This window comes from Hypanus sabinus, chromosome 21 (genome assembly GCF_030144855.1).
Source record: "Hypanus sabinus isolate sHypSab1 chromosome 21, sHypSab1.hap1, whole genome shotgun sequence".
NCBI lineage: Eukaryota > Metazoa > Chordata > Chondrichthyes > Myliobatiformes > Dasyatidae > Hypanus > Hypanus sabinus.
Genome location: NC_082726.1, coordinates 50,674,698 through 50,702,645, shown reverse-complemented (window position 1 = coordinate 50,702,645; position 27,948 = coordinate 50,674,698). Strand labels below are relative to the sequence as shown.

The 27,948-nt window shown below is 39.1% G+C and overlaps 1 protein-coding gene across 5 annotated transcripts in view; it reads right to left on the bottom strand.

The window, feature by feature from the left end:
• The window catches only part of csgalnact2 (chondroitin sulfate N-acetylgalactosaminyltransferase 2), a 71,577-nt gene that overhangs the window by 14,235 nt on the left and 29,394 nt on the right, over positions 1 to 27,948 (bottom strand). For 3 of the 5 annotated variants that reach the window (XM_059946510.1, XM_059946514.1, XM_059946511.1), the window contains 5 exons: positions 26,889 to 27,057; positions 25,094 to 26,489; positions 4,422 to 4,638; positions 3,406 to 3,507; positions 1,185 to 1,363 (listed from right to left, as the gene is read on the bottom strand). In XM_059946510.1, coding sequence (XP_059802493.1) covers positions 1,185 to 1,363; positions 3,406 to 3,507; positions 4,422 to 4,638; positions 25,094 to 25,763 — 1,168 coding nt within the window. In that variant the 5' untranslated portion in view covers positions 25,764 to 26,489; positions 26,889 to 27,057. The remainder of the gene's footprint in view (positions 1 to 1,184; positions 1,364 to 3,405; positions 3,508 to 4,421; positions 4,639 to 25,093; positions 26,490 to 26,888; positions 27,058 to 27,948) is intronic. The other 2 variants (XM_059946512.1, XM_059946513.1) reach the window with 1 other exon arrangement.

Sequence of the window (27,948 nt, the reverse complement as noted above, 5' to 3'; positions counted from 1 at the left end):
CCCGTAGCGGGGCCGCAGCGATCGCAGTCCAGACAGAGTGACCGACCGAGCAAGGAGTGCAACAGGGCGCACACCTGCCCCCCCCCCCGTAGGATTTATCGGCAGACAAAAGTTTGTTTCAGTAGATCGCAACGAGGTAGCTGCTCTGCTACTTACGAAATGCTGAGCCCGAATTAGGTCGTCTGCGAATATTTTACCATCGGGTTCCCCACAAACATTCGGTGTGCTAAACAGGTTTCGAGGCGGCACCCATCTGTCCGTGCTCCAGGCCAGTAGCAACAGCACTTACTGCAACCGGAAACAATCTCTCAACTGTATTTGGGTATTTTTTTTGGGATCTACTGGGAAAGTCTCAAAGATTGACTAGTCGATTGCGATTGACAGGTTGGTGACCACTAGTATATGACATAGCATTAACCAGCACCAATAAGCAGGTCCCTGTCTTTCTTTTAAATTTACTCTTGATATCTCTGACAAGCATCATTGTCCATTTGAAACTGCCCATTGAGAAGGTGACCTACCATTTTAAATGACTAGAGGCTTTGTCATGAAAGTCCTTCCACAGTGCTAAGATTTTACAAATACTTGGCTTGATGACCCACTTAATACTCAACCACACTTGCAAGACAGGCCAGTGAAGGCAAGGCACACAGACTACAGAATCAGATGAGGTTTTTATTATAATTATGGAGCCACAAGAGACAGCTGATGCTGGAATCTGCAACACAGTAAAAGCTGGCGAAACTCAACAGGTCAGGCAGCATCTAACCATGTTTCAGGTTGAGAATCTTCATCTAGACTGAGTTGATTAATAATTTTATTGCCACCTGTTTCTTATTCCAAATTATTTAAATACTGGAACTTAAATTGCCTAGTTGCCTAGACTGATTTGGACTTATTGTGCTGGATCTTTAGCTCAGATCTCTTTATTATTATTTACATAAAAAGGATAGCAATCACATCGACCCCCAATGACCATATTTAGTAGCAACCTAGTGTTTGTGTTCGTATCCTGGAACCCCCAATTTTCTTTCTTGGAGATTACTAACAAGCTGTCAAATGCCTTCCTTAACACTAATGTATTCAATGATTATGATGACTCATGTGTTATACTCTCTTTAAAAGCATCATTTAAGAACAGAAATACAACAGTTCTCATTAGAGTCCAATCATCGGTGACTCACCGGGCTCTGTATTTATCCTGCAACTATTAAGAAACTCAGGAGAGATATAAATATCCACGTCGCAGAAAAACATCAGCACTTCGCCTTTGTCCCAGGTGCGTGCTCCCATATCGAGGCCTCGGCCACGTGAAAATTCATCAGCCAATGAAACCAGGGTGTAGTTGTGAAAATTAGTTTCACTGCACAGATACAGAAACCTTTTACTCCAGTGTTAACCGATACAGACTACATTGACAATATCAAAGAAATTTATACTGCAGTTTTAAAATAATGAGGTGTTTTACTAAAGCATTACAATGATAAAGGAAAAGCAGCATGCTGGATGTTCTTGAGATATCAATTACGAAATTAATGTAACTCAGCCTGAGCTACCTGATAACTACAAACCTCTCAGTGTCACAGGCTGCACAGGGTTTGTTACATAGCAAGTAATTGTTTTAATTGGTTTATTATTGTCCCATGTACTGAGATACAGTGAAAAGCTATTGTGTGCATGCCACCATTCAGGTCATTCCATTCATAAATATATCACAGCAGTACAAGAGGAAAAGATACAGAATGCAGAATGAAGTGCTGACTTACAGAGCAATTTGAGGAAATATATAAAGTACAAGGGCCATAGTGAGGTAGATTGAGATATAAAAAAAACCTGTTCTGTAGTCTTATAACAGTGGGACAGAAGCTGTTCTTCAGCCCAGTGGTATATATTCTCAAGCTACTGTATCTTCTATCCGATGGAAAGAGAGAATGACTGGTTTGGGATCCCCAGCAGGTATGATATTTTATGAAGAGATTATACACCTTTTTTTTTAAACAAGGGGAGCGATTCTAACCAACTATTTCTTATAGTTTTTATGCACAAGGACCTGGAACCACTGCCATTATAGGTCTACAGAGGATGCAATCTCATTGGCTCTCCACTCAGCCTTGGATCACTTGCTGTTTATTGATTACAGGTCAGTGTTCAACACAATCATATCCTCAGTTCTAATCAACAAGCTCCAAAACCTGGGCATCTGTATCTCTCTCTGAAACTGGATCCTTGTCTTCCTCACCAGGAGAACACAGTCCGTCTGGATTGGAAATAATGTCTCCTCCTCACTGACGTTCAACATTGGCACACCTCAAGCTTAGCCCACTGCTCTATTCTATCTACATCCCACAATTGTGTGGCTAGGCACAGCTCAAACTCCACCAATAAGTTTGCTGATGACACAACTATGGCTAGGAGAATTTCAGGTGGTGACCAGGAGGCACACAGGAGTGAAATCAGCAGTCAAGTGGTATTGCAGCAACAATCTTACATTCAACATCATTAACACCAAGGAATTGGCTGTGGACTTCAGGAAGGGAAAGTTGAGGGAACATACACCAGTCCTCATTGAGAGATTAGAAGTGGAAAGGGTGAGCATTTTCAAGGTCCTAGGTGTCAACATCTCTGAGGATCTAGGGTGGCCCAACATATAGAGAAGGCACAACTGCAGAGTTTGAGAGGAACAGGTATATCACCAAAAATATTCACAAATTTCTACAGATGTACCATGAAGAGCGTTCTAATTGGTTTCATCACCATCTGGTATGGAGGGGCCACTGCACAAGATCAGAAAAAGCTGCAGAAAGGTGTAAAGTCAGCCAGCTTCATCATGGGCACTCATCTCCTCAGCATCCAGGACACATCAAAGGAGATGCCTCAACAAGGGGGCATCCATCATTAAAGACCCCCATCTCCCAGGACGTGCCCTCTTCTCTTGCTACTAATCAAGGAAGACATACCCATACACATAACATTTCAGGAACAGCTTCTTCCCCTCTGCCACCAGATTTTTGAAAGGACAATGAACTTACAAACACTACCTCCGTAATTTTTCCCTCTCTTTTTGCACTAATTATTTAATTTTCTTTTTTATATATACTTCTTTTTGTTATCTATTGTTTTTATTATTATAGATTGAAAAGTATTTTTGCCACAAAACAACAAGTTTCATAACATATGCCAGTGATATTGAACCTGATTCCTATTCAATAAAAGAATGAGATCATAAGATACAGGAGCATTATGAGGCCATTTCAGTGGGATGTTAATCAGTTTCCCTAATAAAAGCAATCAGAAGAAATATTACCTCATGGAATCTTTATACACTAAATGGCCCATAAATCTGCAGCTAAAACTTCTACGCGCATTCTTAGCTATTTTTTGAGCAGTGAATGCTAGGCAGCTCACCTGCTCGTCACTTCCAGGATCCTCCTCACTTCTTCTAATCCTTCCTGGCCAAAGTAGACGACCGTTAGGTAAATCTGTCTGTCCTGCTGAATGCACACGTCCCTGAGTAAAACAATTTGAAATTCATGCATGAATGAAATGATTACCTAAGGACTGAAGTCAGCAGTTCTGTGATGGTAAATGCAGATGCTCCAATTATTCATGCTTGTGCCTTCGAAGCTTTGCTGCATTAGTATTGCTGTTTATCTTGAAATTCCTCTGCTACTTTGCAGGCAGCATCAATCCAGTGGGAACTAAACTGAATAGTCCAAAGAACCATGATGCAATGTTATCCCACTTCTGATTCTGCAAACAGACTAATTTTCTGCATGAGTGTTGCATGCAGTCAACTTGGATACTAGGCACCATCTCTCTCCTGACAGGGAAAGATTGAATAGATTAGGACTTTATTCCCTATAGTGTAGACAAATGAGGGGAGATTGGATAGAGGTATACAAAATTATGAGGGGTATAGACAGGGTAAATGCAAGCAGACTTTTTCCAGTGAGGCTGGGTGAGACTTGAACTAGAGGTCATTGGTTAAGGGTGAATGGTGAAATGTTGAAGGGGAACATGAAGGAGAACTTCTTTACTCAGAGAGTGGTATGACTGTGGAATGAGCTGCTAGCAGGAGTGGTAGATGCGGGTTTGAATTCAACTTTTAAGAGAAAGTTGGACAGATACATGGATGGGAGAGATGTGGAGAGGTATAGTCCAGGTGCAGGTTGAGGAGCTAGGCCGAATGATAGTTTGGCATGTACTAGATGGGCTGATGGGCTTGTTTCTCTGCTTTAGTGTTCTATGACTTTGACCAATGCAGCAAAGATACATATCTCTAAATGACTGCTGCAGACTTCCTGGTAAGTTCTGATAAAAAGTCTCTGGACTCCAGTACATTCAGAACTACAGTAAACTTCACAGGATCTAATAAAAGCTTCAGAACATGTTGGATTTTGCTTGCATTCACACATTCCCACCTGAAGTTCTGCATGAACTGAGCAAAAGCCTCGGTGCGGCCTGAAAGCGGCACAATTATATTGATGATCTGGTGCGAGATGTCAATCACTTCACTTTTGACCTTCATAAGGGGGCCAAATGGCCGGAAGAGTGTGACGTGTTGAAACTCATCCAGGAATTCCTTTTTGTAGAATAATTCATACAAGGTGCCCTTGTCCCTTTCTGTGCGATAGTAGCCTGAAATAAGAAAAAAAAATGAGAAAGCAGAAAGGTAACAGAAAACATTCTAAACTTTTATGTGCGGAGATGCAGCTAGTCAGCAGTAATGATTTAATCTGGATGTGTAAAGCTGAGAAGTCCTTCCTTTTTGGTCCAGCTAAATGTGTTACCCTTAGCAAAGAGGTCATTATTAAAAGGTAGAAGAATCAGAGGTTTTGACAACACTCTTTCCCCGCAAAGACTACAGCATCGGGCAGCATTTCAAAGTGATATTGCCATTGTGAGCATTACTGAAATAATTTTATACAGCAAGATTCCTCAGAGCATGACAAGTCTTGTTCTAGTTAAAGAAAGACAATCTACTGAGATAACACATCACCAAACTATCAGGCTTGTTAACAAACTGCTGGGAAAATTCCTCAAAACTTTATTATTTACAGATACAGCACTGTAAATGGTGGACAAATTCCAGCTTTCAAGATCCAAGAGATGTCCTGCATTCAACTAACTGGACTTTGTCTCCCTTTTCTTTTATACCTATCACACCCTGACTGTATTGTCAAAAAATTGACATTTTTTAATCCTTGCAGGCCTTTTAAAACCCAACTTTACCAAGCAGTTAGTTAGCTAGCACCTTCTTTAAAACAAAGTACATGAACCAATCTTATAAAGATCATGTAGCATGGTGTATGTACTAGGGAAGTTCTAGTATGGTCTTGTGGATGCCTCTTGCATCTCCTGGTTTTCTGGCGGAGAAACAGAGACAATACTGTTATCTTACCAATGCTTCACAGACGTGGGCTTTCATATGGGTTACTTTGTTGTCATCACAGACTTGATAGGGCAACAAAGAGTTGACCGAGACCATAAAATTCAATTTTTAAAAAAAGGAAACCGTCAAAGGAGAGGCATTCATTCTGTCCCAACCACATCACACTGAGCTGTCTGCCTCCACTGAAGCCAAAGACTATGCTGTTTTTGTGAAAAAGCATGATATTATGGCAGAGTTTGAGAACAAAAGCTGGTGCATGATAAATTAAGAATGCTGATGTTGTACATTTCATTATAGGGCCAAATTTAATTATTGTGGAAGAGGTGTTAGTTTCTGTTACAGTACTTGTGGGCAGACTTCAGCACTGACGGTTCTGTGGAGGAGAACCAGGTAATGTAGGAGTCCTGTTGCAGGGTATTAGCCTCTTTGACTGTCCATTTCTTCTATAGATGATGCCTGACTGAATTCCTCCAGCATTTTGTCTATTTAACCTATTAGTTAACCCACCCAACTTTTGAAACCATCGCCAAAAATTTCTTCCCATTGAAGCACATCAACTGAGGAAAACAGTAACACATTCACTTCTAACATCTCATTCAAGAAACAAATACAAAATCCAATGGATTTTGGAATTTATGCTATCTTTTACGTATTGTACTACAATGCTGCCGCAAAACAACATATTTCAGACATGTTTCAGTGATAATAAACCTGGTTCTGATTCTAGAAATTTCCCAAATTGTCTACAGAGGGCAGTGCACAGCAACAGTTCAAAATTGACAGCCCTAACTATCTGGACGACTGAGAAGATAGAAATTGTTAGTGAGCAGAGTTATCAGCCTTATGCTTTCACAGAAGAAAAAAGTGTAAATCAAACAAAATTTAATATTTACAGCAACGATCAAGCAGTGACAGGGCAAATTCAGCAGAAATCCCCCCCCCCCAACCTACACAACAAAAAATAACAGCGCTATGCCCTCTCCTTGAATAGAGGCTCATCCCTGAATTACATTTCATTTGTAAGCAACACTCAAGTTAAGCAGTTTCAGTCCTGTCCAAAAAAAAAGAGGAAGCTATTAAAATACTGATTCCTTGCCCATGGAAAGTGTATTGCATTGGTTGGATGCCACGTCAGTACAAGGTATCTAACTCATTTGGCAATGACCTCAACTGGAGCTGCCAACACCCCACCCCCCACACACCCACCAGGAATCCAATGAATTATTTTGCCAACAGAAGTCCCCACCTCCAACATCACCATCCCTCTTCCCAAAACAAACATTATAACAAATTAGCTCTCAGAAACAAAACAATATGCAAGGGAGATCTGGACAGACAAATCCATGCAAACTTTCCTCCATCAGAAACGTAGTTAACTGTCAAAAATATTTTAAAAATCTGTTTTTATCAAGTAAAATATGCCCTTATCATATGAATTACATTCTGCACTTCTAAAAGCATAGCATAAGGAAGTAGAAGGATATTAAGTTACTTGCCAATTTAGTGGTATATCCTCAGTCTATTGCAACTAACCACCCATCCCCCAGGAAGTAGTTCCCTGGTTTGCACACACCCAGTTAGTGAGTGAGGGAGTGGTAGTTCACTCCGGAGATGGAAGCCCAGCTATTTCCCACTCCCTCAAAGGATCCAGACAGAGATGGCCGAGATAGTCAATGATCACATCCAAACAACTGAACGATACATAAAATGAAATCTGAAGTTTGCATCTCATAACTTACTTGCAAGAACACCTGCTGCAAGTCATCTTAGGTGGAAGCTCGGTATCTGTGCAACTGGATCCACTCTGAAGTGGGTCTTTTCTTGCGACATCTTACTGCTTAAGTACTTCATTCCAACAAGAGATGCCTAGTAGCTAGTTAATGCAGTGCCAGCTGTGCTTTATGGTTGCAATGCATTATTATGATTCAAGAAGAAGTTTTTCAGTCCACTGAGCCCTTGTCAGCTCCCAACACAGTGATCCCATCAATCCCATTCTCCTGTTGCCTTGCAACTTATTCTCTCTCACACATACCCATCAATTTACCCTTTTTTTAAAATTCCTTTGCCACAGATTTACATTAGGGACGATTCAAAGCAGAGGATTAGCCTGACTGCATGTCTTTGAATATTGTAAACCAGATCACTCGGGGGGAAAAGCCCATGGAGTCACAGGGCAAACGCTCAAATTCCACACACACAGCAGCCAACGCTAGGAACTGAACCGCAGTCCCTGGAGCTGCAAAGCTGCACAAGTAACGGATGTACAGCTTTGCACCACACCCCTTCCCCAACCGTTTCATATACTCACACAGGACCTGATACTATAGACACACAGGCTCCAACAATCCTTAAGGTTATCATGAAATCCTTGGATTCAAATTGTGCATCCTTGGTCAGAGCATAGATATGTTACAGTCTGAAAGTTGTGCAAAATATTAGCCACCCTGGAAGCAGAAGCACTGAGAACATTCAATGGATGCACATTTTTATATAGAAACACAGAGTTATACAGCATGGAAACAGACCCCTCCAGCCAACTCATCCACGTTGCCCAAGATGTCTATACAAACTAACCCCATTTCAAAGTTCAATGTTCAAAATTCAAAGTACACATATGTCACCATATATTACTGAGATTCATTTTCTGGCAGGTATTCACAGTAAAACAAATAAATACAATGGAATTGATGAAAAACTACATACAAACACTGACAATGTGTAGAGAAGCCAAGCTATGAAAATACCAAAAAGTAGATAACTAGATAGAGTGATAAATAATACTGAGTACATGAGTTGTAGAGTTGTTGAAGTGAGTCCGTATGTTGTGGAATCAGTTCAGAGATTTGCCTGCTTTCAGCCCAGATCCCTCTAATCCTTTTCTTCCCACTTCTTTAAATACCAGTAACGTATTATATCCCAATTCACTCAGAAATTAAAGAGCAAACACGAGGAAATCTGCAGATGCTGGAAATTCAAACAACAACACACACAAAATGCTTCATCTCGGCCCGAAACGTCAACAGTGCTTCTCCCTATAGATGCTGCCTGGCCTGCTGTGTTCCACCTGCATTTTGTGTGTGTCACTCAGAAATATTCACTTTCATCCCATACTTCCTTTCTTTAGAACTTATAGCATAGATCACCAAGACTATATTAATGTAACAGCTTTTATGATGTATCAGCACCACGGTGTTTTCAAATTGCAACTTATTACAAGAGTAACACTGTACATTATTAATGCAACACAATCATGGCTGCAGAATCACATTTTTTAGCAAATGGCCTTGTAATTATCTATCTATCCAACTGTGTGGAAGTTTAAACAACTGTTAATATCAGAATTTTACGCTAAACCAACAGGGGAAAGAAAGAGTCAATTTTCAGTGAGATTAGAGCAGTGTTCTCTAACTGTACACATGCAGTGTTTACTGCAAAAGTGGACAGCAGCCAACCAGGGAGCAAAGATTGTAGACTCGACACAGACTGTAACCAACACTCAATCAATCTTTCCCAGACCACCTACTATAGCAACATATCTATAGTTGAAGTGAACACTTCACTTTGATTAAAGGCAAGTGCTCCACAAGAAGCTTTTAAAAATAATTATTGAAAACCCACAAATAGGTGGTATGTGGGCACTAAACTGACAGACATTCATTGTGTAATCTTGTCTACAAACTGTATACTGACCAATGTCATTGACAATAAAAGATGCCTTGCATTTGGAAATTGCAAACAAATGACTGCAAATACACTAGATCATGATCACACCACTAAATAATAAATAAACATCTCAAAATATGAAGTACCCAGTAAGACCCCAATAATCTGGTATTCAATTGTTCAGAAATCCCAGTGTTTCAGTATCTGGCTCATTCAGTGGTGCGTGACAGGGGTTCAGAGTGACAGTGTTTGTGGCTGGAGCCCTTGAAATGTTTTAGAAATTCACAAGCTGTAACACACTGGGGGTTGGTTTTCTGCTCCTTTAGACTCAAAGGTTTCACTGGAAAATTTATTACACTGCAGGTTACAGCCTTCTGACCCTGAACTCGAGAACTGACAGGTGCTGGACCACAGAAACTGCCGTGAAGCTAGTGCAGAAATTACAGGCACTGGTAGAGATATTTGAAGTGTCCTTAGCACAGGGTGAGGTGCTGGAGGATTAAGGATAGTCCATGTTGTCCCATTGCTTAAGGAAGGGTCCAAGAATAAATCGGGAAATTATAGATTGATGAGTCAAGGGTAAAATACTGAAAGGCAAAGGATATTTAAGTGTTTGGATAAACAGTGTCAGATCAAGGATAGTCAATATGGATGTGTGCATGGCAGATCATATCCAACCTAAACCCCCAGTTTTTTAAAAAAAAAAGGTTGCCAAGAAGTTTGATGAAGGAAAATAGTGGATATTGTCTATATTCCTTTGACAAAGTCCCACATAGGAAGCTGGTACAGAAGATTAAGTTGCCTGTCATTCATGATGAAATAGTCAATTGAATTCAGTGTTGGCTTAGCAGGAGAAACAAGAGTCGTAGTAGATAACTGTCTCTCTGACTGGGGGCTTGTGACTAGTGGTGTGCAGCAGAGATCAGTGTTGGGTCCATTGTTGTTCAGCATCTATATTAATGATTTTGATGACAACTTGAATGGACTGAAAGGCCTGGTTCTGTGCTGTAGTGCTCTATGACTCTAACTCTGATATAATCATACACCTAACCACTAGGCTTGCCAGTTCATTCTGCACATCCTTCACCGTGGCCTCCCGCTGTGAAATGGCAACCTGTGATCCTCCTTTGTAAACTAGTTCAGCTCTTGTATTTTCTGTATATTTTGTTTTTCACATAAAATCCATAAGGGTGTTTTTTCCCTCTATACCATATTTTACTAATTACAAAAAAATTTTGCTCATACAAAATGCTAACACAGCTGCCCTGGTGGCTACTCTGTAAGCAAATGGCATCAGATTAAAGTACAAGGCCATTCAACAATACATGAATACTCATTAATACAGCCGAACAAAACAGCATTTCTCTGAGGCCAAGTGCAAACACAATACTGACAGACAATATACAGCACAAGGTATGTATAGCAAACAGTATATAAAACAGAAGTAAAATACAGTCACACACAAAAAAAATAGTCCAAGTCCCTGAGTCTATAAATGTTGTAGCAGTCGAACAATACATCTTGCCTTCTGGCAAGCAAACACTGGAGGTCAGTAAGCAATGCCAAACTGCCTCCAGCACTCCAGTGGAGCGCACCTAACTCCAATGCTTCAAACTGCAGCCTGAGGCTTAGTCCTAGCTACAAAGGGGGCCACACAGCTCCCCCACCATTCACTAATAAACCAGAAAATCAGACTTACACCATTCCACAGCAATGTCCAACAGGGTCTTATGATCACATGAAAATCACTTGCTGTTAGGCTTGCCTCTTTCCTACACCCGCTCTGACACCTCTCCTAACAGACTGTAGCGCGATCCGCTCCAAGTCCAGCTCCTTCAGTTTCTCCACCAATGACCAACTCGCTAATGGAGTAGACCCAGAGTACTTTCAGTTCTTAATGTCCTCCAAGGTTTTGCAATCTTAGTATTTTTTTAAAAAGACACTAACGCCTGTGTTTGGCCCTGTAGAAGCCACTGCATCCCAGTGCATCGCCATCATACTGAAAGTGAAATCAAAACATGTCTGACAATGGGGCTTCTGAACCACAGTATGGCAGACCAGATAGTTCCAACCAGTACCAAGAAACGTGTTTTTAAAAAATTGTTATAGTGAAAATGTGAGAGCTCACTTCTGCAAAGTGTTATAGGACTGTTAAAAACAAAAAACTTCATGCCACTTTAAAAAAGTTTCTTTGCTTCCCCCCTCCCCCAGCCAGTTAATCTGATCAACCATTTAGTTCACACCCCACCCCCCTCTATTACCCTTGTCACTTCACTGCACTTTTTCTAATGCTGTTTACATTGTAAATACATGCTGGTATTTATGTATTTATGCACATTGCATTCCATATCCATACTTATTCTAACTTTATTTTTAATATACAAGTCTCTATTCTCGATAATTATTGCCTTTTTGTTGCACATTGTGCTCTAACCAATGCACCACAGAAGATTTCTAATACACATAAATGCATATAGCAAATAAAGCTGATCCTGGATTTTTGATGTTAGACACTATTATAAAAAACAATAAAGAACACAGAACAATTTAAAGTAACTGGTTAAAAACAACGTGGTTTTATGAAGGGTGGATTGTGTTTGACTAATTAACTAAAATTCTTTGAAGAAGTAACATATGTTATTGATCAAGGGGGAATGAATGCATTCACAAAATCAAGAGATTCTGCAGTTGCTGGAAATCCAAAGCAGCATCCACAAGATGCTGGAGGAAATTAACAGATCAGGCAGTTAATGTTTCAAACCAAGACTCTTCATTGGGACTAGTGCATTTATTGAGAATTGTACTGTTTTTAGATCAGAAGAAAGACATAAAGTTGCTACAGGTCCTCTTAGTGGCAAGTAAGAAATCAATCATCGGAAAGTGGCTAAATCCAATATCACCTACATTAGAAGATTGGCATGAAATTATTTTGGAAATATTTAAAATGGAAAAAATGACCTACTCTTTGAGAATTCAAAAAGAAAAATTTAATCAAATTTGGAATAAATGGATTGAATTTATAACCCCAAAGCGAGTAGACTTTAGATGACTCTCCTAATGATTTATACTGCTATTCTCATCAACACAGTAATATTGCTAATGTAAGCATCCTTGGTTCGATTGTTTCTTTTTTTTTGAAAATAGGGAATGGGGAAAAACATGAAAAAATTAAGTAAATAAGTACATAGGGATTGGATAATTATGTTTGGGAGCAGGAGCAAACATGAACGAGTTAGGGTATAAAATCCTACAATGGTAGTTACATAGGGTTACATATAATATTTTGGACCAGAAGTAATGGTTCAGAAGAGATACATGAAAATTATTATTAATCCCCTATTATTATTATTTTTCTTAACAATTATTGTCATTGCTTAGTCTAATAGGGTGGAAATACAACTGCATATAATTATCTATTTAAGTGCCTTATTACTTTTTATATTATCTCAATGTGTACTTATGAATGTATAAAAAGTAATAGATTAAAATTAAATTTAAAAAATATTTAAAAAAAGAGAATTCCAGATGTATTTGATCAGGCGGTACATCAAAGATTGCTGTAGGAAATAGAAGGTTATGGTATCGGAGGGAACATGTAGCACCGATAGACTGGCTGGATAACAGAGAAGAGAGACAGCATAAATGGGACTTCTGGCTAGAAAAATGTAACAAATGGCATGCCACAAAGATTGGTTCTGGAGCCTCTCCCTTTACAACTTATATTTTATGTGACTTAGGTGAATGCTCTGAAGGCGTGCTTGCTAAAGTTGCTGATGACACTAAAGATAGACAGGAAATTAAGTTGTAAAGAAACTGAAAGGAGGTATGAAGGGAGATAGATATGTTAAACTGACAAATGGAATATAATATGGTAAATGTGAAATTACCCATTTCAGAGGAAAACTAAAAAAAACAGATATCTAAACAGTGACAGATGTCACAGCTCTGGGATACAGAGGAATAGGGATGTCCTGCTGCATGATCTACAAATGCATTTTATGGAAAAAGAGCAAGTAAACAGAACGCTGTTGTTCATTGTGATGGCAAAAAGGACAAAAGTAGACGTGCAATGCTTCAGATATAGTGGGTAAGGTCAGACCACACTGAGCGACCTTATTTAAATGTGTTAATTGAACGTTGATCAGAGCTATTTTTTGGAATTAGCTGTTGTCTTATGAGGAAGTATCAGAAAGGCTAACAAACATTAAAAAAGTAACAAAAATCAGTCATTCAGACCACTGAACAATGTTAACACACTGGACGCATATTTCTCACTGCCTTGGTAATGCAGCCAGCCAGCATAATCAAAGATCCTGATACTCAGACATTCTTCTTCTCCCCTTCCCAATGGGCAAAAGATACAATATCCTGCAAGCACATACAACTTCATGGATAGCTTTTTTCACACTGTTGTAAGACTACTGAACTGTTCTCTAGTATAACTCTTGACCTCACAATCTACCTCATTATGACCTTACACCTTATTGTCTACCTGTATCACACTTCTTTTGTCACTGCAACATTTTCTTCTGCGTTACTGCTATTGTTTTACCTTGTACTGTACTAGCTTAATGCATTGTTGTAATTAACAATCTGTATGAATGGCATGCAAGACAAGTTTTTCACCTCAGTACATACGACAATAATAAAACAATTTATTTACCAATGTGAGGTTTTAGTCAATGGTGATCCTAGGATGTTGATGGTGGGGTCTCATCAATGATAGCATCACTGAATGTGAAGAGTACATAGAGTAGTATATCACAGAAACAGGCCCTTCATCCACAATGTTGTGCCAAACCAATTACATTAGTAAGCTGACTAGTCTCTTCTGTCTACACAATGTCCATATCCTTACATTTTCTTCACATTCATGTGCCTATCCAAAGCCTCTAATACGTCTCCAACTACCACCACCCCAGGCACTGCACTGCAGGCACTCACCACCTCATCAAAAAACTCCTATTAGTAAGACATGACTTGTCTCGCACAATGCCATGCTGACTCTCCCTAATTAGGTCATATCTTCTAAATGCTCAAATCACTCCTCCCTAAGAAATCTCTCTAGTAACTTCCCCACCATTGACGTGAGACTCACCAGTCTATAGCTCCCAAGACTATCCCTGGTTCCCTTCTCAAACAATGGAACAACATTAGCTACTTGCTAGTACTCCGGGAACTTGCCTGTGGCTGGAGAAGATATTGGTCATTGATATTGAAAATTATTGCAAGGTTTTTCTCTTGGCTTACTCAATAACCTGGGGTATATCCCATCAGGTCTTAGGGACCTATCCACCTTAATGCTTTTTAAGAGACCAAACACTACCTTCTCCTTTCCTCAAAATACCCTAGCATATCAGTACGCTCAGCACTGATCACCCTATCTTCCACGTCCTTCTCCTTGGTAAATACTGATGTAAAGTACTAACAAAGAACCTCACCCACATCCTCCGCATCCAAGCAAATCTCCCCTTTATCCTTGAGTGGTCCTACCCTCTTGCAAGATATCCACTTGCTCTTGATGTATGTACAGGATGCCTTGGGATTCTCTTTAATTCTTCTTGCCAAGGACTTTTCATGACCCCCTCCTGGCTATCCTCATTTCCTTTGAGTTCTTTTCTGGGTTTCTTTATAATCGGAGATATTTATTACTCAACATGTGCCAAATATATGCCGCTCATCAGCCCACCTGTGAACATGATCTAAATCTCACTGCATGCAGGTGTGCATGGTTGCATTTGCTTGGGAGTTGTGCATGGAATTGATCATTGTACAATCACCAGTATACATCCTAGTTCTCTCTGTGATGGAAGGAAGGTAATTAATGAAACAGTCAAAATGAGTTCAGTCAAGAATATTGTCCTGACAACTCCTGCTATGATGTCTTATTGCTGGAACAAGCACAAATACTTCTGTGCAAGATATGACTCCAGCACTGCGTTTTCCAACAGTGGATAAACACTGAAACCTATTTACTTCATTTTTATATAAAATTCAGTCCACAATGCTGTGAAATACTAATTGCACTAGTAAATAAGCACCTAACTTAATCCCTTTTACCTATATAATGTCCCTATCCTTCTATTATCTGCACATTCATGTGCCTATCTAAGAGCCTTTTAAAGTCCTCTGTCGTATTTGCCTCCTTTTTCACTCATGCAGATGCATCCCAGGACCCCACCATTCTTTGTGCAAAAATTACCCCCTCACACAACCCCTCTAGTATGAAACATTATTTCCTGGGAATCTGTGACACAATATTCAGCCAAGTGCTTTCTTGATATCAACGGCAGTCGATCTCAGCTTACGAATTCAATTCCTCGGTCCACATTTGAACCTAGGCAGCAGCAAGTTCTGGAACCAAATTGTTCTGCGGAAATCCAAGCTGGGCATCAATCAGCTGGTAACTGTCAAGCAAGTACTACTTAATAGCAATATGAAACTCACCACCTATTATTTGCTGCTGGCTGAATGTAGACTAATTAAGCAGTGACTGGCTGAATTATATTTGCACTACATTTTGAGACCCGGATATACCTGGCCAGTTTTCAACATGGTTCTGAAATTTGTTTGATACCGTACTTGAAAAACACATTAGCAGTTATACTTCCTTTACTGCAAGCCAAAATTCTGGGCATTTCTTTTGAAAGTACAGTACAATTTTGTGTTATACAGTAAAATAAACTGTATAATAAAATTGTAATTAAGAACTGTTACATTGCCAAGTATCTCCCATCAAACATCATGAAAAGCTGCCAATATTGAAAACTGACAACTACAGTGACTGAAGCATAGAACCATTTAATATATCCCTGCCTTATTTGTATCCCCAAATATGAAGAGCAATTTCATACTGCAAAACCTCCACATATATAACTTATCTCATTTTTCACAAACTCAGATTATCACAATCAGACAGTATAGGCAGAATCACATAGTAAACTGACCTAGCTTCAACACTAGCCCCTTTGCTGGTGCTAACCGAGGTACAGCATACAGCTAGTATGTCAGCTTGCTGGGTTAGAAAACAGACTCCTATACAGTATAATTTCTGTACACCCTTTGCTTTAATGATTTTCAGGAAAATATATTTTTGCACCCAAATCCACTTGAATTGTAAAAAAATTAAATAGCTGAGACTTAAGATAATCATTATTGATGTACCTGGATTAAAAAAGGAGAGATTTCACATGTCTAGTAATCCCTGTTAGATTCTTCATTAGCACATGTTGGAAGATTAGAGGATAATACTTACAATTGCCCAGCTAATTCATGGGTTTTTGATCCTCGTTCTGCAGTACCTAGATTTTAAAATTAAGAATTCCTCTATGTAGAGTTTGTGATTTGGCAGACAGTAGGATTAGTATATAATTCATTGTATTACGTTCTTCACGCATTATATAGTTAGGTGTGGAACATAACAGGATTATCACAAGGTTACAAAGCTTTGAAACAGGTCCTTCTCCTCAGTGAGTCCATGCTAACCATCAAATACCCAATTACATGAACCATTCCCTGGTCCATTTTATTCTCTCCAGATTCTACCATAACTTGTATACTGGAGACAAATTACAGCTAACGCACGTGTCTGGAATGTGAGAGAAAACCAGAGGACCTGTAAGAAATCCACATGGTCACAGAAAGAATGCGTAGATTCTGCATGAACAGCACTGGAAGCCAAGATTGTACCCAGGTCACAGGAGATATGAGGTAGCTGTTCTTCAACCTGTTGTATAATGTAAACACACTGGATAATGGGTTGTAAGAACAATAGTTTAGGACCTTCACATCCTACTTCCCTGCCTTTCACTTTATCATGGCATGGGCTGAATTAATCAGAACCAGATTATTCAAGTGTCCAGGAGATGTGGTAATACCATACAAGCCTAATTTATTGTCATAAAATAGAAAGCATAAATAAACCACACAGAATACGATGTAGAGAATAAAGATTTCCCCGAATAAAGATAAAATTAAAGTTTAAAGAATAAAGATTTCCCCGAAGATTTCTGAGCTCATGATTCTTAGTCACCACTTGATTGTTGCTGATGTTGATGAGATCCAAATTCCGACTCGCTCGTGAGGCATTGATCACAATCTCCAGTCCCAGCTGAAGTCCAACAAAGACAGGGAAGGCCCCCCCCCACCCCCCAAATGAATACAACTTTCTCAAGTGCCGAGACACAAAGAGACAGACAACCTCCTCGATCTTTTTTCTCAACACAGCCTGTTTTCTTCCCAAACATATCCTGTGTGCATTAACACAACTCTCTTAAATTAATCCTCATTTGTTCATATCTGGACACACAACATTCCCTTGGATTCACAAAAGGGCATTAATGTTGACATATAAGTGAGAAGCCCAAATCCAAAAAGAATCCATCAAGCCAACTATCAAACCACTTGACAGACATTCACATTTTAATAAAGCCTATGACTAAGAAATAATCCAGCTAAGATCAACAAACATTCTACAGGCATTAACAATGTTAATTCACTGAAAGACATCACTCACTAACAAACATGTATACTGCACATGCTGTGAGTTCAGAAAAAGTTAAGTGGTCTTTGGACCTGACAGACATTCATCGTTTTACGAAGTTTAATATTATACACGAGGGCATGGTGGTTAGCTTAACCTTTTACAGCGCCAGCAATCGAAAGATTGGTGTTCAATTCCTACAACTGCCTGAAAGAGGTTTGCACATTCTCCCAGGGTATGCTTGGGTTTTCTCAGGGAGCTCCAGTTTCTTCCCACATTCTAAAGACATATGGGTTACAGTTAGTAAGAGTGGGCATGATACACTGGCGCTAGAAGCATAGTGACACTTGCAGGCTGCCCCCAACACATTTTCCGACTGTTGGTATTGATGCAAACAACAAATTTTATGGTACGTTTCGATGTACATGTGACAAATAAAGCTAATTTTTATCTTTTTCTTCTGTTATTCCCTCCATTTTCCTTCATGTTACCCTCTCCCTTTTTCAAATCTGGTGAAAACAATCAATGATTAGCAATGTTAACTTTGTTTTCTTTCTCTCTCTCTCTCTAAGATGTTGCCTAATCTGCTGAGTAAATTAGCATTTTCATTTTCTATTCCATACTTTAATTGTTTTAGCATATTGTAGCACCTTACACCATCTTGGGCCACTTCACTATTTAAATCAAAGAAGCTAACCAGAATAGAGCACCAGTTTCTCATTCTTGCACACTCAAAATACCTAATTATCTTGTGTATCTTAAGTCAAGATTTTATGGAATCTTACAGGAAAGGAACAAATAGAGCTTGAGACTGTGGATGCTGGAAATCTGGAACAACATGCTAAAAGAACTTGCAAGTTTAGAAGCATCTATGGAGCAAAGTGGACAATCGGGATTTTGGGTCAAGACCTTCATCAAGACTGCTATAAAATAGAGCTGGCTTTATATCTTTGGGATACCTCAAAGCAGCATCATATGTAATGAAGTACAGGCACCTTTGAAGGGGCCAAGTGAACTTCCAACATAGCAGTGACCAATTCTTGAATTATAATGAATTTTGAATGTGGAAAGGATGTTTCCTATGGCAGGAGAGTCTAAGACCAGAGTACACAGCTTCAGAATAGAATAGAGGGGCTTTCTTTTAGAATGGAGATGAGGAGGGAATTCTTTAGGTATATTAGTGGAATTTGTTGCTAAAGGCAGCAGTGGAGGCCAAGTATTTAGGTATATTTAAGAAGAGGTTAATAGATTCTTGAATAGTCAGAGCATGAAGGGATACGGGGAGAAGGCAGAAGAATGGGGTTGAGAGGGAAAATGGATCAGTCATGATAAAATGGTGGAGCAGACTCGATGTGCCAAATGGCCTAATTCTGCTCCTATATCTTATGTTGTTATGGTTTTTTTTATAACTGAGAACCTAACAGCATGTACTCATGCCTCTTGGATGTGTCAATGATTATCAATCAGGGATGGGAAGATTGAAGATGAATCATCTCAGTGTTACTATTGGAAATTCTCAATTTTACATTTTCTGTTCCCCTTATTGGGGGAAAGGCTAGAGCACAAGACATTTTAAAGAATTATTTAGCACAGCCAGCTATTTTTCTCCCAGTATAATACGGATTATTCAAAACTCTATTGACTGAAAGAGAAATCAAGGTGAAACACATAATGAATCTAACAAGTGTTTTTATGAGTGTTTTATGTGTTGTTACTGACTAAGCCATGGGCTAAAACCTGGGGATTAGGTTAGGCTAAATAGCTGTTTGCTCTTTGGGGTATAATAATTACCTCCTTTGTTGCTGTAAGTTGACACATGTTCCTTCATTAAGCAATATTAAATGCCTTTGATGAACCTCACTGAAATGTGGATTTTCACTGGTATTATATCTGGGAGAAGCAGGCTTATCCACAACTTGAGTGGTTAGCTTCATATCAGTTTACTGTGTTTAACTCACTTCCTTGTTCATCCCCAAGCATTGTGGTTATGCAAGCCAAGGAAGACTTAGTGAGAGTTTGGACCAAGAAGTGCAGAAATTGAAATGAAGTTCATGAGACAGAAAGCTATTCATGGGAACTGCAAAGGTCAAATTATTACTATACTGTAAATAGTAACTCATGATTATAATGTATTTTAAAGCAAGGAAATTGCCATCCTCAGAAGTACAAATCGCCAATAATTATATCAAAATTTGAGCTAATGGATGCATGAGCACATATTTATCCCATAATGTTACGAAAATGTGTGTGCCCTTTCAAAAGATTGCAAATAATATAACCTGCACATTCCTCTGAGTTAAGAACAAGGGAACTGCCATGTTAAAACAAGTAAAAAATTAAATAGAGAGAGGCAAACTTAAATAGAGCAAACTCTCTTTAATTGCAGAGGTACCCTGAGATGTTTAACAAAAACACATGCTTACAGTTCAGAAAGATCCCATTCAATTACTCAGCAGAAACAGCTTTATGAAATATTTATCTAATTTTGTCTTTTGATTTTAACCATTTTATCTAATAAAACATTTTGCCCTAAATACCCTCAGAAAAGAAATCAATATTGGTCGGAAGAGGATCTCAGATTAACAAATCAATCAAGGGATGGCGCCTCTGACAATGGGACCCTGCTTTGATATGGCGCAGGAACAGGAGATGGATTACATGATCAAAACTCAAAGCTATGAGCTTTGGCTGCAAGGCAAGAGTGCTGTTAGCTAAAAGGCAAGTTGATGTCAAAAGGCACCAAGCCGCTCTGACTGCCATCCCAGCAGCCTCCTACAGATATAAAAGGTAGCCATAAATCAGCAGTACTAATGGCGCTTGTTAATGGGTTCTTTTTCCTTTTCAACATGATGGCAATTAAGTCAATGCTAAGCAAATAGGATCTTTAACTACATATTTGAATAAATGGTTGTCCATTAATTTCTATGCAGTATTTTAGAAATACCTTTTTATTTACAACAATCAGGGAGCAGTGGGGTTTTAAAGGGCAGGGGTGCATTTTTCCTTTATGTGCTTATATTCATTTCTCATTCAAAGCTAAAGCACACAGAGAAAAAAATATTCGCCAGTTCTATGGCCAATATTTCCCTCAATCAAGATCAGTAAAACAGATGTGATCACTAACATAATTCCTGCGCGGGATCCAACCGTGCACAACTGGAGGACCATACATCTAGACTTAAAAGTAAAATATTTCACTCACTCCATAATGCTCTAGAATATGCACCAGGTACATGGATTTGTTCTTTCACATTCATCTACTCGCTCAATTCTGCAAGTTTCAATAGTGGTCAGAAAACAAGCAATTAAGAGACACAAGTACAGCTTCAGATAAAAATCTGCACCTCTGACATTAGAAACAGCAGCAGGATATCCAATTTTAAAATGATCAATTAGGATACTGCTTTAGGATGAAGGGTAAAGATTTCTCAGGTCAACATCCCTCATTCCCCAAAAAGTAAATTAAAAATTACTGCTCATGGGTTTTCATGATTCAGGAAAAGGAAGGCACTTTTGACTAAAGCTACAGTAAAAACCCATCAAACTAAACTTAGTCACTGAGGGCACATGTTAGCCAACCTAGCTAGATCAGATGAAACGAACATTTAGCCAGATGCTTACTGTAGGAGGAAAATGTTTTCTTAGACAAATACTTTCAAAAACTATCTAAAAATAGCCATGAGTAAATTTTATGAAGAAAGGTATGGACGGCAATACAGCATAGGGGTTAGCCCAATGCTTTACAGTACCAGCTGCAAGATTGGGATCCGATTCAACCACTGTCTGTAAGGTGTTTTGTATGTTCTCCCCAAGGGTTTCTCCAAATTCCTCCCATATTAGTAAACTGTGGGCATGCTATGTAGACGATGGAAGTATGGTGACACTTGCAGACTGTCCCAGCACATCCTTGGACTGTGTTGGTCATTGATGTAAACAACACATTTCATTGGATGTTTCGATGTTCAATGTACATATGACAAGTAAAGCTAATCTTTAATTTTATTCCAAACTGTAACAGAGACTGTGGGATGGGATAGTCATGCAAAAAGAAAGTGGCAACCTTAGGTAATTGCTGGTTTGGGGACAGGTGGGTGAGGAAGACTGTAATAGAATTGCAAGATTTGTGAAAGTTAAAGGTGTGTGGAAAGGTAGAGAGATTTTGAGTGGTACCAGCAAGAAATAACCAAGAGAGTGGAAAGCAAGGAGAGGGATATAGAAACCTGGAGGTTACACTACTGGATTAGTATCCAAGGCACAGATTACTGATCTGGGAAATAGAGCTTGATCATTACTACACAAGCCAGCAAATTTACATTCTATTTAACTAAGTCTGAAATAAAACATATTACTATCAGTAGCAGTGACCATGTAACTACTTCAGTGATGTTCACTAATATCCTTTCAGGGAAATCTGCCCTACTCACACAGACTTTACAACATAGCTGACTCTACCTTCTAAAATGGCAAGCCGCATAGTTTACAAGAATGGGTAATAAATAATGACCTAAATATAAAGATTTATTTGTCACACATACATTGAAATTCGCTGTTTGTGTCAAATCATATCAGCATTGTGCTGGGCTGCTTACAAGCATTGCCATGCTTCCAACACAAACGTAACATGCCCAAAACTCACTAATTCTAACCAATATATCTTCAGAATGTGGGAGGAGATCAGAGCACCTGGAGGAAACCCACAGAGTCACGGGGAGAACATACAGGTTCCTTACAGACAGCAGTGGGAATCGAACCCCAGTCTTACAGCTGCTGTTGTAATAGTATTATGCTAACTGCTACGCTACCATGACACCCCTAGCTAGTGTAATTACATGAATGAATAAACCACACTGAACCAACAAGAATCCAAATTAAAATACTTAAACATGTAGGAAAACAAAGCTGGAGATCTGGAATCATTGGTTAGAATCTTGACATAATGGCAGGTAAGATTACCAATGCAAGGCCTGTACTGGTAATATATGCAAGAGACTGGCATAGACTGAAAAAGATCAAGATGACAAAGTGCTAAAATATTTGCTCAGTTTTCAGGTGGTTTGGAAGCCATAACCTTACAAGGGTTGTAGGACAGAGAGCTAAAGTTGGTACCAATGGAGAAATGCAGCAGAAATACGGTCAGCAAACAAGCAGCAAATGCATGAAAGGCAACAGAGATTTGCATTTGACAAACCTTGAGAAAGTTCTGATAGATGTCAGAATAGTCAGCATTTAACCCATATTTTTGTAGTGTATGAGGGTTCAGTAGCTTTATAGGACATACTACAGTACAAAATTGGACAGACTATTCAGCACATGATGTTGTGCCAATCTTGATGCCAATTTATATAAAATGGACTCCTCCTGTGTTTCATCCATTTCACTCCATTCCCTTCATATTCGAGTGTCTATTTTTAAGGATGGTGCTGGAGCAAGATTTCATCGACATGGCTTGTGGATTCTAATTCACGTTTATGATTTGTTCTGGTTGCTCTTTTTTGTTGCTAGTTTAGACTATTTTGAATTGGGGTGTCCTACAGATAATAAACACTGAGCTGAACTAAACTCTGCCTTTTGATTTCACGTTTTTCATCCTGTGTTTTACTTGTTTTCCTGGTGCAGTTTGCATGTTTTTTTTTTGGATGTGGGGGGGGGGGTGTGGTTTAATGTTTATTTTCTTTGAACGGATTTCATGGTTCTTCTTTGTTTTGCGGTTTTCTGTGGGGAAGTCTAATCTCAGAGTTGTATCCTGGTAATAAATTTACTTTGAATCCTTGAATAAGCTTATTAAATTCTATCAAACTGCCTGCTTCCGCTGCTACTCTTAGCAATGCATTCCTAGCACCTACCACTGTGTAAAATACTACCTCTCACAACACTTTTAAACCATCCATCCCCACCCCTTAACTGTAAAAGCTTGTCCCCTTGGTGTCTGACATTTCTTCCCTGGGAAAAGAAAATTCTGACCTAACTATGCCTCTCATAATTTTAAAAATCCTCAGCCTCCGACTCTCTAGGGAGAACAACCCCAAGTTTGTCTAACCTTTTAACTTATACCCTCAAATCCAGGCAGCATCCTCGTAAGCCTCTTCTGCACTCTTTCCACAACCCACACATACTTCTTCTAACAGGGTAACTAGAACTGCATATAATACTCAATGTCTGATCTGACTAAAGTTTATTTAAATATCTCCTCACCCCCATAACAGATAATACGAACTGCAGTTTATAGGCAAAGTAAATCATCATAACTGGCTAATTAAAAGAATCAGATCTTGCACATTGCAAACATGTTTGAGATGAGTTAAGAAGCAAGGTCCAGGGCATGCAGTAAATGCGGAAGGCACGCAGTAAATGCGGAAGTCACACAATTCACTATTATAATACTTTAAAATAAAACTGTGGTATGTTGAACATGTCAAAATCTTCCAGGTAAAAAAGTTTATTGGGAAATTAATCTCTTTGTGGTGATTTCAAAAGGAATGTTTTAAGCAGATAGAACACATTGAAATTCTTTGATTCTTGACATTCGTTCTAACCACAAGAACAGGGACTTCGGTTTATTCACCTAAAGAACACCACCTGCCTACTCAGTTTTACTTCAGAAAGCCCATACTTGCACGGTTGAATTTTACATGGATACTGTAATACCTTGGCTTAAGAAGGAGGCAAAGTGATGTCAAGTGAAGGCAGTATGCGATTTTTTTTGTTTATATAAAATTTTTACAGCAATTTCTAATCTTTTAGCTGAAGGCAACAGACCTTGTAAATTCCCTAGATAAAACATAAGCCATGTTGCAAGTTGAGAACTACACAGGAAATTGTGGGTTCAAAACCCATTTCAGGAACTCAAACACAAATATCTCAACAGAACATTTATCCAGTATAGAGAGCTGCAGCGCCAGTGGAGATGTGATGTTAAACTGAATCCCTGTTCTTGAGTGAATATTAGAGATCCTAATGCATTTTTTTCAATAACTCCAATGTTCTTCATTATTTACCTCTGAATCCACAACACCGAAAATAGATTATCTGGTTATTATTTAACTGCACTTACTGAGATCACAAGCATGTCTAAATTGGTAACCATTTTTCATTCACTACAATAGTGACACATTTCAAAATACTGAAAATGGTTATAAAGTATGTTTCAGGGCAGAGAACAGCTACCATCCATCCAGTTCATAAATGTAACTTCTTAAATGCAAGTTTCTCCTTGACTTTCTTAACTGCATGTTAAACACAAGAGAAATCAAAATTGCAGATGGTGAAAATCCAAAATAAAAACAGAAAATGCAGTAAAACTTCAGCAGCTCAGGCAGCATCTCCAAAAACAGAAATAAGCAAACATTTTGGATCCAGAACTCTTCATAAAAACTCAGAAAGAGGGATACATGTTACTCTAGGTATCAACAAAGGTGGGCAGGGCAATGGACAGAAGAAAGGGGAGTTATCTCCGAAAATACTTTAAAATAGCAGATACAATGCAATTAAAATCAGATTAAGCTTTATATAATATATGATGCTGATGTGTAGTCTGTATAAAATATTGAATACTACACCTTCTACAAAATCATTCTCGCTGTAGGTATGTTTCTGTGTTCGACTATCTTCTTCATCATCATCATCATCATTAGCCTCCTCTTCCTCAGGGTTATTTAGCACCTCCAGGCCAGCTTCAATGGCCTCAGCAAAGTCATCCCTGCGATCTTTCCTCACCACTTTCTCCTCAGGGTGCCGGGTCAGGCCCATCTCGAGCTGGTACACTTTATTCAAAGTAAAGCTTTCAAAAGGCACCACAGCATACTCACTGGGCACCCGGGCGCCCATGCTAACCTCAGCCTTGTCAATCTGAGAGTGCAGGAATTCCAGCAGATCGTTGGGCAGGTTCTCTTTGCTGCTCTGTGCTCCTCCCACGTTTTGAGATGGACCCTTTTTCTCTTGTACATTTTTCAGCTTCTCACTCATTTCCTGTAGCTCCTTCTTCAGCTGGGTGATCTGCCGTTTGAGGCTTGCAGCACGAGTCAGGTAATGTTCCTCCTGTTCCTGAAGGAGAGCCTGATAGTACTCTTTACCATATTGTTTGCCCGGAACACCGAGGAGGAGGGCATCGTTATCTGGCCGAGGGGTGCATTCCAACAGGTACAGTAGGGAGATGAGACTGAAGAATAGAGCGAGGACAAGCAGCACACGCCTTGTCCAAACTTTGATCAGAAGGCCTCGGCGAGGCATTACTTCAAGAATTATGGCGCACTATTGTAAAGATCATTCCAATCTATCTAGTTTCAAGGTATCCATGGAGGAATTTAAGGTACAAAATGCAGTGGATCCAATTTTGTTTCCTCCAAGTTAACAAAAGCAGATGAGTCGAATGGAGATTTAAGGCCCGTTCTCACTGGTAGTATGAATAAAAGGGTTTTGAGCCAAATAGAACTCAGATGATTTGACAGTGTTTCAGTACAAATGAACCTTAGTCGTGGTTTATCTCTGCTCTGAATTGGAGTTCCAGTCCATTCTCAGTGAAGTCCCTTTTGGAAGCTGATGAATTTTCAAAAGCTGACGCCAGTTCTGTTTTATTGGCATTAACTTATAGCCTATGTGCTTGAAGTTGAAGGCAGCAATTTCCAGTGAAGCTGGGTGTCCATCAGGCTTCATGCAGGCAAGGCAAACCTCAAAGGATAACTGTTGATCAAGAACAGGCTACTGAGTAGTTCAATGCAACAATTTAAAAAGTCCGAGCAAACTAAGGTTTGTAAAGCAGCAAAAGCCTGTTGAAAACACTTAATAGGTTCAGTTCACCAGATGCCATTATGACGAAAAGATTAAAAAAAAATTCACAGTGTTTGTCAAACCACATTGATTCATCCATTAATTATTCTCAGTATCACAGTAGGGTGTTGCTGGCTGTCTTTACCCTGGATTTAGTTTCAAGGCTCAACATGAATCATTGCCTGTCTCCTAAAAAGGACAGAGAGAAAAAAATAAGTTTAAGCATAAATTAGGAAGAGAAAGAGAAAATAACATGCACACTTTGACCACCTTTAATGATTTAGTAACACTTAACTAACAAACAATTCCACTTAGAGACTGGTAGAAATTTAAGGATCAGTAGCAATCTTTGACAAAATAGATGCAAGATAAGAATAATCAGCATTTATACAACCCTAATACCCTTATTATGCAAAGTATCAGAAAGCGCTTCATTGTAATCACACAAATTTTGACTCAGAGCCATTTAGAAAAATTAGGATTGGTGGTCATTTTTAAAATTTTAGTGATACCGCACGGTAACAGGACCTTCCAGCCCAATGAGCTTGTGCCACCCAATTACACCATGTGACCAATTAACCGACTAACCTGCATTTCCTTGGAATACGGGAAGAAATTGGAGCAGGTGGAGGAAATGCACACGGTCATGGAGAAAACATACAAACTCCTTACAGGCAGCAATGGTGATTGGTTGCTGATGCTGTAATAGCATTGCATTATCTGCTACACTACCATGCCTCTGCTAATTTGGAGTCACCTGGAGGGGAGACAGGAAGAGGTTTAAGAGGCTAGGCTACTGAATGCATGACCCTAATGGTGTAGTAATGGAAATCAGGGATGCACAATAGATCAGAATTGGTGAATCACAGATATCTTGGTGAGATGCAGGAGGATAAAGAGATAAGGAAGGACAAAGCTATGGAGAAGTTTGAGCACAGGTTCAAAACCAAGAACTGAGGCATCCATGTTCTAACTTCTGGAAGACATTATCATTTACAAGAAAAAAACAATCATTATTGGAATGAAACATTTTCATAATATATCTACAGTAACAGAAATAGCATCAATAAAACACAAAGTTTGTAGAATACTGATTTGTAAGAGACTTGCACAATACTGTTGCATTATGAACAAATCTAAGCAGGCTGATATATAATGGACTGTCCGATTGCACAGGATATCCTCTTGGACTGCAGTTTGTACACAAGATAAGTTTAAATGCCAGAATCCAAAGCAAAAACATATACTCAAAAGAGGTTTCAACTTTAACCATTTATCCTGTATTGAACAAAATTTTTGACAAGACTTTATCTGCTGAGGCAAGTTAGATTTTCTCCTTCAAGTTTACTTCTAAGCAAACAAATTCCTCCAGTCACCAGGTATCTCCAAACCTACAAACATCTGAAAAGACCGGAGCTCATCCTTCATACTGACGCCTGACTCATAGGGTAAGCTTATATCATCTTCCTACTATCGTCATGTGAAGGTCAGCAATCATTTAGGAAATACAGCTACGAACTCCAACATCTCAGTCTCAATCGTGATTTTGCAGTTTGAACAACAATGTTCCCGCCTATTCATTCATTTTTTTTTAACCCAGAAATGCCTTAAGTTTTGCAATCCAAGGCTGACAGGACAAAGTATTCCC